This window comes from Cydia strobilella, chromosome 8, assembly GCF_947568885.1.
Source record: "Cydia strobilella chromosome 8, ilCydStro3.1, whole genome shotgun sequence".
NCBI lineage: Eukaryota > Metazoa > Arthropoda > Insecta > Lepidoptera > Tortricidae > Cydia > Cydia strobilella.
Genome location: NC_086048.1, coordinates 3,186,115 through 3,201,620, shown reverse-complemented (window position 1 = coordinate 3,201,620; position 15,506 = coordinate 3,186,115). Strand labels below are relative to the sequence as shown.

At 36.4% G+C, this 15,506-nt stretch overlaps 1 protein-coding gene across 1 annotated transcript in view; it reads right to left on the bottom strand.

Annotated features, from left to right (window-relative positions):
- Positions 1-15,506, bottom strand: part of LOC134743467 (acid sphingomyelinase-like phosphodiesterase 3a) — an 89,251-nt gene that overhangs the window by 33,582 nt on the left and 40,163 nt on the right. The window contains exon 2 of the mRNA XM_063676910.1: positions 607-725. Coding sequence (XP_063532980.1) covers positions 607-676 — 70 coding nt within the window. The 5' untranslated portion in view covers positions 677-725. The remainder of the gene's footprint in view (positions 1-606; positions 726-15,506) is intronic.

The following is a 15,506-nucleotide window of genomic DNA, read 5'->3' as shown; positions in this document are numbered from 1 at the left end:
GTACTAAATAACAAAAATAAATCAGGCAAAGAACTCATAAAATAAAACGCCCCGCAAAAAAAAAAAAATATTTTCGCCTTTAGGGCGGAAATAGGTAAGTATTTAGAAGACCTGCAAAGCGGAGCTTAGTCGATCGGTACTGGGCCTTACTCGTAGTAAGGTCATTAATAGCGTATAATTAAGTTTCAAAATTACCTTCGACGTTTCAAAGACAGCATTGTTCCTGTGTTCTCTTAGAAGACTGCTGAATTTGACATTACCATCATCTAGCTTTTTCGATCTTCCCGCACTTGATCTTGGGGGGTAATTTTAAAATTTATTATGTACGCGATTAAGTCTTGTTTTGGTAAATAATACTTTGCTACTACTAGAACATAATGGATATATTTATGCTACCGGAAATCTGACGTATAATCCGATATTCTATAGAATACCTAGGCATCGAACAGAGTGCAACCAAAAGTATAGAATATAATTCATTCCATATTAAATTTGTGCTCGTTAGCCACAGTGGCATATTGTATAGAATGTCCATTAAGACCCATTTTCGTAAATAATAATGTGTAAAAATCGTGATTTGATCATCAAAATATAATCCAGGCTTACCAATTTTCGCATCAGTCAGTGTTAGCCAAAACAGGCCGATGATGTACACGACGTAGTTAGTTAGATTCATATTACTGAGTTACATGACGCTGACGCTGACGCAGTCATCCTTCATTTGCCTGCGGACAAATAAAAAAAATTGGTCATTTTATTATGTATATTGACTAGAGAAGTCACCATTTCCATATGCGATTGAACAGGAATTAATTGCGTTTACTTCAAGAGGCTCTATGCAAAAATGTTTAAAACAAGGGATGAAACTGTATTTTGAAAAGCATCAATGTAAACAATAGTTATTTGTGCAACAAGAGAGGAAAGTTGGTTTTTCTTGCGAGTGTTTATTTTGAGTCCCGAGAAAGCGAAAGATTCTATAATTGAATCACGAGCGAAGCGAGTGCTTCTAAGGTAGAATCTTGAGCGTAGCGAGGGACTCAAAAACACGAGATGTAAAATAACTTTGCTCTCGTGTTGCACACATAATTTTTCACCTCAGAGTGAGAACATATTAAAGGTTAAAATGTATTTCGAATTACACAGAATAAAAAAGTATTATAATATGTACGATACGATACGAGACCGGACCGGACCGGACCGGACCGGAACGGACCGGACCTGACCGGACCGGACCGTAACGTACCGGACCGGACCGGACAGGACCTGACCGTACCGTACCGTACCATACCGTACCGTACCGTAGCGTAGCGTACCGTACCGTACCGTACCATACCATACAAAAAAAATGTAATAAAAGTATGAAGTTCATGGCCTTCACTAAATTAAAAAGCTACATTGTTTCACTCCCTGGAGTGAGGAAAGTCGCACTTTCCTCACTCCAGGGAGTGACGAAAGTAGGCTTGTTCGAGCTGCTGAGGTGAAAATATAATCGCACTTAAACTATCGTGAGACATATTTCAAAATATTTATCAGTACGGTTTTTACTCACTATTATTTTTAGTCGCTTTTGGCGACATGTTTCGGATTCTTTGGGAATCCATCCTCAGGCACGAGTGTCCGCGGCGGGTGTACGTCGTGCACTGACGAGGCGGGCGGCGCGGGCAGTGCACGACGTACAACCGCCGCGGACACTCGTGCTGAGGATGGATTCCCAAAGAATCCGAAACATGTCGCCAAAAGCGACTAAAAATAATAGTGAGTAAAATCCGTACTGATAAATATTTCAAATATAATCGTAAACAAATAACCACATTTACAAAACAATTTTTAAATGCAGTTTTTTTTTAGTCAGTTAACTTCACCGAATGGTGCTTTCCAAAAGCACAGTACCTATTGCACGAGATAATAATGTATAAGATAGAATTTTCTCGATTTCTGATCCTGACAAATAAGACGTATATTATGAACATTACTCACATATGCAACGAAAATAAATTAAAGAAACATCTTGCTCATTTGGTTTGAAATATATCTTTACTCAATTCGTACTTAGTAGAATCGAAATTAGTAGATGTATCTAGCAGATTTGCATGACTTTTTTCACGATGGGTCCAACTAGTCAGTACAAAACCTTACAAACATTTGTATATAGGTACATTTACAAGACCTAACCTAACTTGGGCAGAATTTATCGGTAAGCTCCCGTTTCTAGGGTTCGGTACCCAAAGGGTAAAAACGGGACCCTATTACTAAGACTCCGCTGTCCGTCTGTCCCTCTGTCTGTCTGTCACCAGGCTGTATCTCATGAACCGTGATAGCTAGACAGTTTTTTCACAGATGTTGTATTTCTGTTGCCGCATAACAACAAATACTAAAAAGGTTCCCCTCGGTGCGCGAGTCCGACTCGCACTTGGCCGGTTTTTTATAATTTACATGAGCCTTAAAGGCCGCATCGGTTTGCCGCTATCACTGTCACATTTCGCAAGAAAGAACGGGAAAGATCACGCGCGCCAAGTGTCTATTTTGATCGAATCGAATTTCGATTTTAAAAACGTTACAATATCGAAATTCGAAAGCTATGAAATTACTATTAAAGTTAAGATTGTTTTTTCTTCTTTTTTTGTTTATAGTATCACATAATAAATAACCGAGTAAGTTTGATTGAAGAAGAAGTCTGAGTTTGAGAATTAATTGTATCGAATTCGTGTATCGGAAGCTATGTTATTAAAGATAATATAGTCTAGAACTACATAGATTTTTTCCACGTCTACGAATATCAACGCCTCTTGGAAAAACATGATCATATAAGGAGATTTTTCGCCTTCTGCCTCAGGGAACCGCCTTAAAGACACAAACACAAAGTAATTTACCGTCAGTAAACATAAATAGCCCGTGCGAACCCTTCACGGGACGTCTCTTCCGGGAAATCCTTTTTGACAAAGGGGGAAGCCGCAGTAGGTTTGTGATTATCAGATGTACACATAGCTGCAAAAGTGCATACCTACTTTATGAATGGAATTCATACATTGATTGGATATGCACTCTTGCAGTTCGCTGTACCTATGCTTTCTTTTAGTGCATCCTGCAATGCAAGTTACAAAAGAAACAAGTACGTAGGTAAATTGTTTGAAAAACTATTATTCCAATTATTAATATAAATTACATATAGTTAGAAAAGCTAATATTGACAATACTGCAAACATACCTAATAATTGAAATATCTAATAACTGAAGTTATGACAAAGATCATTATTAGTACGACCAGAAAATTAATGGGTGAATTAATTAAAAACTCATCTAGAAGTAAAACGAAGCTAAAATATATTATTTAAAAATATCTAAAGGATTTCCTTTCCTTTAATGTATTCATACTTTCGTAACTTTACTGTTCCTTTCTTTCACTACTGTTTGCCCGAGATTCTTATCTTAAAGTCCTTGCAAATGCTCACAAGATGGCTTACATTGCGAAAACGTTGAATCTTCCCACAGTGATAACATTTTGAGAGCATTCAATGAGAATAGAAGTAAAAGCAGAAGATTTTGGATCTAATTTAAGGGTTTATGTATCTACTTACTATATGGTTTGAGTAATTTTGTAGGAAATCTTATATATTTCGAAAGCTGATCAAATAAGGTAAACGGATAAGCGTGTTGGTGTACATATTACGATTAACAGTGAGAAAGTGTAAGTGCATTGCGATTGGCGTGACTGTCGTTCAGTCAGTTTCCCGATCCGATGATATAAACTGATAATATATTTTGTTGATGACTTAAAATTGACAAGATCTTAGTTTTATAGACTGTGTGACAATCGTTGATACTTTGATAGAGGCCATAGATTGATAATTTTGCTGTGACTTTCCATTCAGCCATAACCATTTTCAAAGCATAGAAACGATTGACGACACAAATCAGAGCGCAAATAACTCGAACATTGAAATAGAAAAGATAAGATCAATAAAAGGGGAATGGCTTTTTGATCAATTTCCCAGTGTATTGATAAAGTTAAATAGAATTGGGCAAGTGTGAGTCGGACTCATGACACACAATAGCGTTTTGCGGCAAAATAAAGTTTACTAACATTTATGTTTGTTGTACATATTTCATGTCGTTTTTTTGTAATTTATAGTTGGTATGTACTTATGCATTACTCTGACTGGGTTTTTGGTAAACGTACTGTTCTAGTTATATGAGCTATTGTAAATCCATAAAGCAATATATAAATGAATCATGAATGACAACACGAGTAAACTTCACAGGCGTGGCAATCATTTAAAAAATCTGTGTGAATATGGAATTTGTTGTGCGATACTACGGTCTATTATTAAATTAGTTTTGATAGATTGATATTAATGACTGTTCATATTTTTTATCTGTATAAAATACAACCTGTCAGGATTTAAATTTTACACGTTAAGGATGACTTAGACCGGGCCGCGTCCGGGCCGCAGCTTCCGGCGCTTCGTTTTCTATGGAAGGCATCACGTGATCACCTGTCATGTCATAGAAAAGTAAGCGCCGGAAGCTCCGGCCCGGACACGGCCCGGTCTAACGTGAATCATCCTTTATTGATACTAGCTTTTAATATTGACTGACCTTACAATTCCTCTATCAAACTAGCTAACTAAAACCGTATGGAGAAGAGAAGGCAAAAGGGGCATATTATGTCTGTTACTTTGCATTGCTGAGTTGAAGTTTCGTATGTCAAACTTACGTACATATGTCTGATAAAAAATAGTACATTTCGAAGGCGTAGATATTTGACGTGAAAACACGTACGCGAGGCGTAATGCAGTCCCTTTATTGCTACTGTCCGAACATGACGAGCTTCAATCACAGAGTGACGCCAGCTTGGAGTCTGGCCTTCCCATCCACTTGACTGTAGTTTACAAAAAAAAACATCAGCTGATATCAATCAGCGTTGGCAATTATATCAAAACAGTGCAAATTCCGGAACACATCGAGACTATATCTAGGAGGATATAACCAAACGGAGTAGCCATTAACAGGCATTCCCCTCTGTCGAAAATAGTCGGCCAATGGTCATACACAATGTATGGACTGACGTTTATCTGACATGGTTATTTTGACGTTACGTATACATTTGCCGTTCCCCTCTCCCGCAAAAATTGGCAGACCTTTTGTACAGCAGATTACAGACGTCGCGGCTCCGTTTGGTTATATCCTCCTAGGACTATATAAAAACAGCCTGGCGCCATTTAATACGTTTCTACCCTACTTAAACGACAGCTTTACTGCACTTAGCATGAGTCGGCTAGAAGTTTTTATGATAAATCGTAAGTATGCCATATAAGCGACCATAATTTGAATTCACTAATTACATCACCTTCGCGTCGACAGATATATACTAGAAAGAAAGAAAGAAAGAAAAAGCATTTATTAGCACAACATAACATAAGACTAAAACTAGAAATATACACAGAATGAGGTTGCGCTAAATAGTCCTTACTCAGCTTGGTGTCACGGAATTGAAAGTTAATTCATTTTATTTCAAAATATCGATTTAAAATGATAGCGTGACTGCGATTGTATGTATGTATATCGTATAAACTCTTCTTGTACAAAACAGAAACAAATATGGCACAGAATAAGCAGTACAAAGGCGAACCTATCCCTTTTAGGGATTGTATAGCGGCGGCTCGGTTCGTGTGACTTAAAAGTGCCTATTTTCCTTTGAAATTTGACTACGCTGCGGAAACCCTAATCGAATAACTATATGTAAATGTTTAGGCCCTCGAGCTTGCCTAAGTAAGCGGAATGAAGCGCTGCCGGACAGCACTCGACCGCCACTTGAAGCGGGTAGTGTGACGGTCAAATGGGCACTTGGGCGAGTTACTCGACTCAACCGGGCGCGAGTTAAGAGAGCGGGCGGTTTAGTCATGAATACGTCATGATGGTGTTTAATTCAGAACTAGTGTTAACTAGGGTTAGCAATTTCTATATCATCATGAATTGCTGCTAACCAAAACCATATATATATATTACTTAAAATATTTTTAGTAGTAAATACATATTAGAAAACCAAACCTTCAGCGAAGAATGTAATTCAAATAAGTATTTTTTTTTCAATCTGACTCCATGAGACAGGCATAGCCTAGTGTGGCAGTCATAGGGTAAGAGAAACTTGTACACTTTTTGGCAAATAAACTATTTTTTTGTTATATGTCTGTATTTCCATTTTTCTACCCGTCTGTTCTATTTTCCTTTCTGTGTCTCTTTCTATATGTCTGTTTTTCTGCTTCTTACCGGTATGTCTGTTTGTCCGTTATGACTATGTTAAATATAAAATAAAAAACTTGCATAATACCCTAAAAAGCTTTCCAAAATACTAAACTGATACATGCTCATATCCATTAAATTGCTCCTTTTTCTTGTTAATCTAGCAACATTACATAATCCTTAATCAAGTTTGTCTAAAGTATGTAAGCGGAGAAAAGCGCTACCGAACAGCACTCGACCGCCACTTAAAGCGGCCAGTGTGACGGACAAATGGGTACTTGGGCGAGTTAAGAGAGGAGCCTGGAATACTGATAGGGAATTTGAGTTCAATAAGTAATTATTATCATGAATGGTGTAAAGATTGTGTCATGCAATATGCACATTGGTGTTAAGGTTGTGTCATGCAATATGAATATTTAAACATTAATTCTTCTAATTAAAGTAATGACATGTGAGTCCTGAGAAACCGTCAAATATTGCCATCAAATATGGTCTTTTATATCTATTATGTACAGTAAGCTGCAGATATAACTGATCCCCTGGATATAAACTTATATGCAGGAGGTCAGTTATCTCTGCAGCTTACTGTACCTATATAATGGTATTTAGAACCTTTGACAGATAGACTGGCCTCTAGGCCTCGCTGCGTTTCTGTAACCAAACCAAGTCTTCAATGCTTGTGCTTCAAAGCCCCGTATTCATACATTTTATATAATATATCATACTTCTCTATCCATAGGACTACCAAGGCACAAACGGCTAAAACGTATACGTGAAGCTGATGAAAAAATAGTTTGGTTCGAATAATTGAGGACTCATGTTAGAACGGGTCCTTACCAAAGCGTCCGACACTTCGTTTTCTATAAAAACCAACACGTGATCATCGAGCACCCGTCATGGAACACGACGTGTCATGCCTCGGCCTGGACCAGCACTGTCCTAGTGTGAATCATCCTTAACGCGTCCTCGTACAACTTGCTCCAGGGCCCCTCTTGACTAACGATCGAGCTGCGGAGAGATTGACATTTGTTGTGCGTCCGAGTGCAAATGAGCTTTTTTGTTTAGACAGCCTTAGTTCCTCGGGCTATCCTATTTTACCAGGATTATACTTATTAACAAAGAATATACGGGGTATTATTTCAAACCTTAGCCATATTTTGCAAGATTAATTCAAAGATCAAGCAACTTTTTCTATAGGTCCATAGAAAACCATATATACAAATCACAGGGCCTACTCCGAACAGAGAAGTTCGCAAATTACGGGCATATTTCTTTTTTACTCCAATTATGGCGTAATTAGAGTGACAGAGAAAGATGCCCGCAATTTGCGAGCATCGAGTTCGCGGTAGGCCCTCAGTAATGATGAATATAAATCGCTAGTATTTAACCAAGTAATTAAAATGCGACTCGGTTATACGTTCGAGTTATAGATAATATAAAATTACTACTTATTTTAACCAAGTTTGTTTTTTACAGAATTGTAAATAACACAGGGGTTTACACAAATGATACGTTATTTTTTAAGTAATTTGAAAAACAAAAACATTTATTACCATTTATTACTTACTAAATTCTAGACACCTATAAGTTAAAGGGGCCCACTGACTATCAGTCAGCCGGACGATATCGGCCTGTCAGTTGTTCGGAACTGTCAAATTTTTGTTCTAACTGACAGGCCGATATCGTCCGGCGGACTGATAGTCAGTGGGCCCCTTATAACCTCATAATACCTTACCTAAATAAGTACGAGTATACCTCATTACAGTAGCTTATTATTTACCTAAATTCATTTATGAAACGTGCAAATATAATATACCGAGCATTTTGTTTTACGATTATTCTCTAGCTACCCTGTGTTTTACTACCCTCCCTCTTTCGTTTATATTTGTGTTATGGCTGCCACTAAAATGTCACACGTCAAACATTGGTGTAATTTTTGGAAATATTATAGGCATAGCCCGGTTTTTTGGGGGTAAAAATGTACATGTGCGGTGCTAATAATAAATTAAATACTTGGCTCGATTTAAAAATTGCTCGCTACCCATGCGAGCAATTTTTAAATCATAATCAAATTTTTTGATGACTTTGTAATTTACTTTTCTTTTTAGATGTATTAATTACTTGAACTTCATTTAGACAAGCTCACAGATAGATATTTATCAGAGATTTTTATTGTATTGAAAGGTGCATTAGCTAGTGATTAGCTATGTATTTTTGATATGTAATTTAAGAAAACTATAGGTCTATTTACTGCTGCTTTATCTACTTATTAATGTTAATGTATGATTGGTTGATTAAAAAAAAATGTGACATCCTTGAAGTAAAATATTTTAATGAATAGTGTTAGTTTCTTTATTATCTATTTGCAAACGTTTTTATTTTATTATTATTGTAAAAATCTGGCATCTGAAATTGATTGTAGTCATTATACCGATAATTAAAGATACATCGAAAAATAATTCAGTTAATTTGATTGTAAATCGATTATAATATAAAAAAGTACATAAAGGTACATTTTCACTTGTTTTCGCACTTTTTAAACGTCCAACCAAATCGCAGTCGTCAAACTAAGGTAAGATGGGGTAAGACTAACATAGTTTATTTTACACGGGGTAAGGCTAACAGTATGAGGATTCCATACAAGTGATAGTCTTACAGTTTTGAATTCACTACAAAGATAAAAGTTACTAAGCTACTAATATCATGGAAATTGTAAGACAGCGTTTTTTTTGTGTACTACACTGTAAAAATAACACTAACGGCTTTCTCATAATCGCCTTAAAATTAAATTATAACTAATAATTAATTATTGCTGGTACGACGTTTCAGCTAGTGCAACCTAGCTGAAACGTCGGAAAAAAGGAAAATAATGAAATAAAACTATGAAAACTGATTATTTAGCGTATATTGAATTTATAATAACATCCCGACGTTTCGAACCTTTTACGGCGTTCGTGGTCAACGGGTTAATCCGTTTTCATAGTTTTATGTCATGAGTAACTATCGCGGTAACCGAAGACAATATTAAAATAATGAAATTTAATCGCGTTAGACCCGTTAATGACATAAATTAAATTATAAATTAAGTTAGTTAGACAGAATACTTTCTTCCAAATAATTTCTAATTAGGAGTTTACAAAGTCGAAAGTAATTTTTGTGAGGAACATTTTCTTTTGAATTCGTTGAAGCGGAACGCAGGCATAATCGATTTTAATAATAAGGCTATGGCTAAAGAGAAGCGATTAGCGGGCACTGCTAAAAATGTTCAACCAATTTGGAGTAGATGGATTAAAAATGGTGAATCACATTCAAGCACTACCTTGCAATCAGTAGTGATAAGTGACAACGTTTTAATTTCATGCCAGCGTTATTGATTTAAAGGAATCTGTAAAGTAAAATTCAGCTAAAATTATTGATTAAGGTTAAACCTTTATTTGAACCTTAATTGACTGTCTCCTTCAAAATAGTTACTTTCCTTTACTATTACTCTACCATACTGCCACAGGGCGGACACGCTATATATCTAAAATCACTTGCGTTTCTATGTGTGAACGGCACGTCTCTACACGCGTCATGCGTCATAGTGTGAGTAAGTTGCTTAAAAATAGTACTGAGCGGCCGGCAAACGGCCGTCAATCTGGTGTCGCGGGGCGAGGTCATTCGTGTCGGGGCGGGGCGGTGCGTGGCCGTTCTGTATGATAATACTATTACTAAACTTATTCTGTGATACTGCCATGAAATTAAACCGTTGTTACCGATCACTAGCAATCGGGCACTATCACGATGGCATACGAATAGATCTAATAGTAACTTATCCCAAATAGGCCTCATTGAGAGTTGTGTATGACTGTCACATGAAATACGGAACCCTAAAAATTTAATATCCTGACATTTCTTGCACGGTAATTTCTCCATCCTTTAAACATGTGACACAGATGACAAAGGCCTATTATTAATTTCTCCAAAGATCATTTATTCCAAAAAACATTCGTGGGCCAGTAACTAGAACTTAAGAAAATAACTTCTATCTTCTTTTTCTTCGAATAGTTTCAATGAGGCTTCTCAAATAAAACGCGATCGTTAGCCGCCTGTGTGCACGCTTGTTTCACCGTATAAAATAACATACATTAACAACCTTAATGCAATGTGAAAGCGACTAAATTTGATTACCTAGCGCGTGTACTTTTCATCGTGTAATGTAATTTTTTTCCGGCACAGAAAAACAACCTTAGAACAATGTTATAGGGACTAAATTTGAAAAGCTCCACATTTCTTTAAAGGGGTATCTTGAACGTGCCCTATCACGCCACGTGTTCCATTGATAATTTAAGTGGTTTTCTAAACACTTACACGTGAATATTAAAAGTTAATCAAAAGTACCTATGAAGGTGCTTTGGGGTAATTTCTCTAGCAGTATAATTTCGGAAATCGCTAATATCTACTAAACTAGTCATTTTCTGCTGTAGCAATAATAAACAAGTGGGGTGGGTTAGCGTTGTTGTATCGTAAGTATTGCCAAAGTATAAAGGTCTTCAAGTTTACTAAATATTGGTTATTTTCAAAATTAATCCGTTATAAATTTTTTAGTCTCATTTTATCTGCAATCGGCTGTTTTAGTCATAATCAGATGTTCTGTCTTTTTGAGGATTTTGAGAGGTTTTCCATTAAATACTGTCTTGACTTTTATAGAATTTATCTTCTAGTACCTCTGGTCTAGCCGCAGTATTTGCCACCTTTTCAGACTACTCGGATTGTCATTGGTGTTTACCAAGCTTTTTTGCAAGTTATTTTTTATGTTTTTTTTTGTTATCATGTAAATAATAATGAGTTGCAGGCGCCCATCGGCTGCGTTGGCTGCTTGACATCGGGCGGTTCTCACGTTGTTTTGCCACCGTCATGGTGTAAAAAATGATGGTTCATGTAATGTTTAATTTTACCACATGATCCTTAAAATATACATAGAATTTAATTCAAGATTTTGCCGATATTTTTTTTGTGATAGCAAAGCAGCAGACGAGCCACCTGATAGGAAGCAATCATCGTCGCCCACGGACATAAGCAACATCACAGGAGCCACTTAAGCGTTGCCGACCCTTGAGAACTCTAAATACCCGCTTCTTGAAGAATCCCATGTCGTAGCAAAGGAAATACCTCAGGAGGTAACTCATTCCACATTCTGCACGTTCTGGGAAGAAACGAGCGAGATGCCCGCTTATTCTTGCTGTGCCATGTATATCCATATGCCATGTATAATTTGAAGTTAAAAGTACCAGTATCAGTAATTTAATACTGGAAACTGCAGAAAAGGCTTTTGTAATACACACGTCTGATAAGAAGGCGTATTAATAGAATAGAATAGAAATAATTTATTCGTTAGCACATACAAATTATACAAAACAGATAATAACAACAGGTTATGAATTTTGATCTGGATTTGTTATGTTCTGTCTATGTCAAAAGTGATATTACTACAACCAGAAACGTCAGATCAAATTCATAATTTGTTATTTATACATACATACATTGCAGTATCGCTCTTGCACTCTATTATTGTATACTAGCGCCCCGCCCCGGCTTCGCACGGGTGCAATGCTGATGTATTATACACATAAACCTTCGTCTTGAATCACACTATCTATTAATAAAAACCGCATCAAAATCCGTTGCGTAGTTTTCAAGATCTAAGCCTACATAGGGACAGACAGACAGCAGGAAGCGACTTTGTTTTATACTATGTAGTGATAGCTAAAGAGATGGAGACATTCATATTCAGAGGATGGATGATAGGTGCTCAACTGTAGTAATTTAGTGTTGTAAATATACCATAGTACTAGTTGTAATTTAAATGTAATTAACTTTCATGGCGCATTAGTTTTATACTGTAATGTCATGTAAATGTGTTTTCAATAAATAATAAATAAATAAATAATATTGTCTTCGGTTACCGCGATAGTTACTCATGAAATAAAACTATGAAGACGGATTATATCGCGTATATTGAATTTATAATACATCCCGACGTTTCGAACTCTTTACAGCGTTCGTGGTCAACGGGTCACCCGTTATAATCCGTTTTCATAGTTTTATTTCATAAATAAATAAATATTTAAGAACTACATAATAGCTCGATATTATGGAATAGGTTTCTAGGCTTTAACTATTTTAAGTTAATATTTTTTTCCTACTTTCCTGCTAGGTACTATTGCAAAGATTATTTTAAATTTCGTTATTCGTTTTCGGACTTTCAAATTCCTAAAAAAGTTAAACCACCACTCCCCCGCGCCACGTTGCACTGCCTTCACCACTGGAGGGCTTCGTCACTTTTTCTTTAATATATGATATCTATTACAGTTTTTAAAGTTAAACCAGTCAAATACCTAATATAATAAAAAATAATAAGAAAGTCGTAAAATAAACATGGACATTATGCAAAGAAGCCAAGTCCGGCGTCCCAGGTGCGTCAGTGTCCGCCTGATTTATAATTTACATCTACCCTTCTGTGCGTCTTAAGTCACTAACTTTAGGCACAGAAAAAAAAACGACAAAATGTCACACTCATAAGGTTGAAGTTTTACGGACCAGCCAAAGTCTGCGCAGTGACTTTATGGGTCATACTGAACAATTTTTATTATGAAACCAATAACGAAATCGCAAAAAAAAAATTGGCGGTCCTGTCTCATACATATCACTGGCATCACATCAGCCGGAACGTATGAAACAGACAAATTCGGCATTGGTCCCATAATAAAAGTTGTTTAGTATGACCTATAAAGTCACTGCGTAGAGTATGGCTAGCCCTTAAAATTTCAGCCTGTATATTATCTTGTAGCATTTTTAAATACTTTGGTGATCTTGGGTCCACTTCCCCCCAAGAATTTGGCTCGGGCACTAGTTTTTTTGAAATCGACTGCAATGTGACTTTTCAGCCCAGAGACGATACTAGGTCTCACTGGGGATAGTCCGGTTTCCTGATGAAGCTTTCCTTTGCCGAAAAGCGAATGGCAATTGCTAAAATAGATACGTATAACATTACTGAAAAACCTTCTGTCTCGACCCATTTCTTTCATAATAATATGCGCCTTAGGGAGGTTGTGGTATCGTTTGTAGACGGTTCTTGAATACAAAATTAATTACGCTAGAAGTTCTTGACTTGTGACGCTGTCTTCAATAAGAAAGCTCTCGAGGCTCTTAAAATAATCGTAAAAATGCGAAGTCGTTAGCGAGCACGAGGCATGTCAAAAGTCACAGCTGTGCTGGGATAAGATAAGATAAGATCAGATCGAATGGATGAACATTGATTTTGACAGTTTGTGCTTGAAATGTTGAGATGTACATCTCTTAAACTATTCAAATTGTTGTAGTCCATGAATAACGATCTGCGGTAACCTAAGGCAACATTGGAATAGATGAAACTTTGTTTTTCACTCTTTTCACTCATACTTTTCTCCCTGAACTCAAACAGGGTTACCGCCAAATACCAATCTTAACTTTAACGGTTAACTTGGGAGAAGATTTCACCCAGTTTAGAGGCCGCACTACTTTTACGACCACCAGGATATGTTTTTTACGCCCCTATAAACCTTTTTTTAAGTGTGTCACTATCGAAGTTTTCATAAAATCTGGAGGCTGATTCTAGTTTAACTATATGATATGGTTTTCATCTAGTCTGATAGCCTAGCGGTAAGCGCGTGTGAGTTTTAATCCGGAGGTTGCTGGTTCAATCCCCGGCTCGTACTTTTGAGTTTTTCAGAACTTGTTATATGTGCATAATTTGAAAATTACCAGAGAAAGAAAACATTGTAAGAAAACCGGACAAATCCCAATAAGGGTGTATTTCCTGTTTAGCGAAATTTATTTCGCCAAATTTCACTTGGCAACCGACTTTTCGCCAAAATTTCATTTGGCAAACCAATCGTTGGCATAACCTTACTTCGCAACCATTTCATTTCCCAACTCCATACTTGAAAAATGAAAATGACGTACTAGGTTGAGTTAGGTTAGGTTGGATTATGTAAATTTGCGAAACGAAATTTCGCCCAACTAAAAATATGGGATAAATAGTTTGGGAACTGAAAGTTTGTCAAGTAATTTTCGCCGAAACATCAGTAAACCCCGAATAAGAGGCCTTCCCGTCTGCATTGGAAGATCAGATAGCAGTCGCTTGCGTAAAAACTACCGCATACGCTGATTTTTAGGGTTAGTTACCAAGCGGACCCGTGACGACGTGAAGTGACAAAAAGCCGGGACAACGCGAGAAATACGATGATGGTTTTCATCTAATTTTGATACGACCTTGAGTTGTGTCATTAGCAGGCATCGTAAACTGCGAGCGAAATCCATTAAAGTACTAGGGTTTTCATACGTCTAACTGGTTGTCATATGTCATTTCAATGGATGAGTTTACGATGCCTGGTCATTAGGCAAGTGTGAGCGAGATGCTTCACAACACGCATTCTGATTGCATTCTATAAGCGCCAATCAGCGAAAGCGGCTCACTCTGATCGGTGACTGATTCAAAGTCGTATCAAAACATTATGAAAACTATATCAAATTAGTAAAACAGAATGTTCTTCTTCGCTTGGAATTCAAATCACGGGACGCTCGATTCCGTTTTTTACGGGTTAGTGAAAAGTTGGAAATTTGAGGATTATTGTTAGTTAGTTTTAGGTGTTTGATGTGATGTATAGTTTTTATGTATATGAGGTTTCATTGTTATCTAAAGAATCTGTGAATATGTTTTGATCAAAGTAAGACATTTTTCAGATGCTATTTTCGTATTTCGAATGATATTATAAATGTCACACAATAGTTGTGGGATGCCTCTTTAAATAAATGACATAGGTAATATTTTCTTCGTAGGCGTTAGTTCGCAGTAGGAATACTCCTAGTTTACTGGTATTTGTGTCTATAAACTGTGTATGTAATAAAATGTAAACATAAGTATAAAAATATTTATAAAGTATGTGTGTGTGTGTATTTTATTTCTAATATAATAAACATCGATGTCTCTCGTGAGTCATATTATGGTTTAGTGCTTGAAAAAGGAGACCCTAGCTAGGCTTTCCAAAACAAGTGAGTTGAACCGTAAATTTTGGTAAAACTTACTACGAGTATTTAATTAATAATTAATAAAAATACAATAAATATATAGTGATACCACAGTAATGACAAAAAAATAATTTCATTAATTACATTCTAAATATATCGAATAACTGAGTCCTCAAAATTAAACGTAATGGTTCAGGTGAAAATAAAAACTTCCTTAG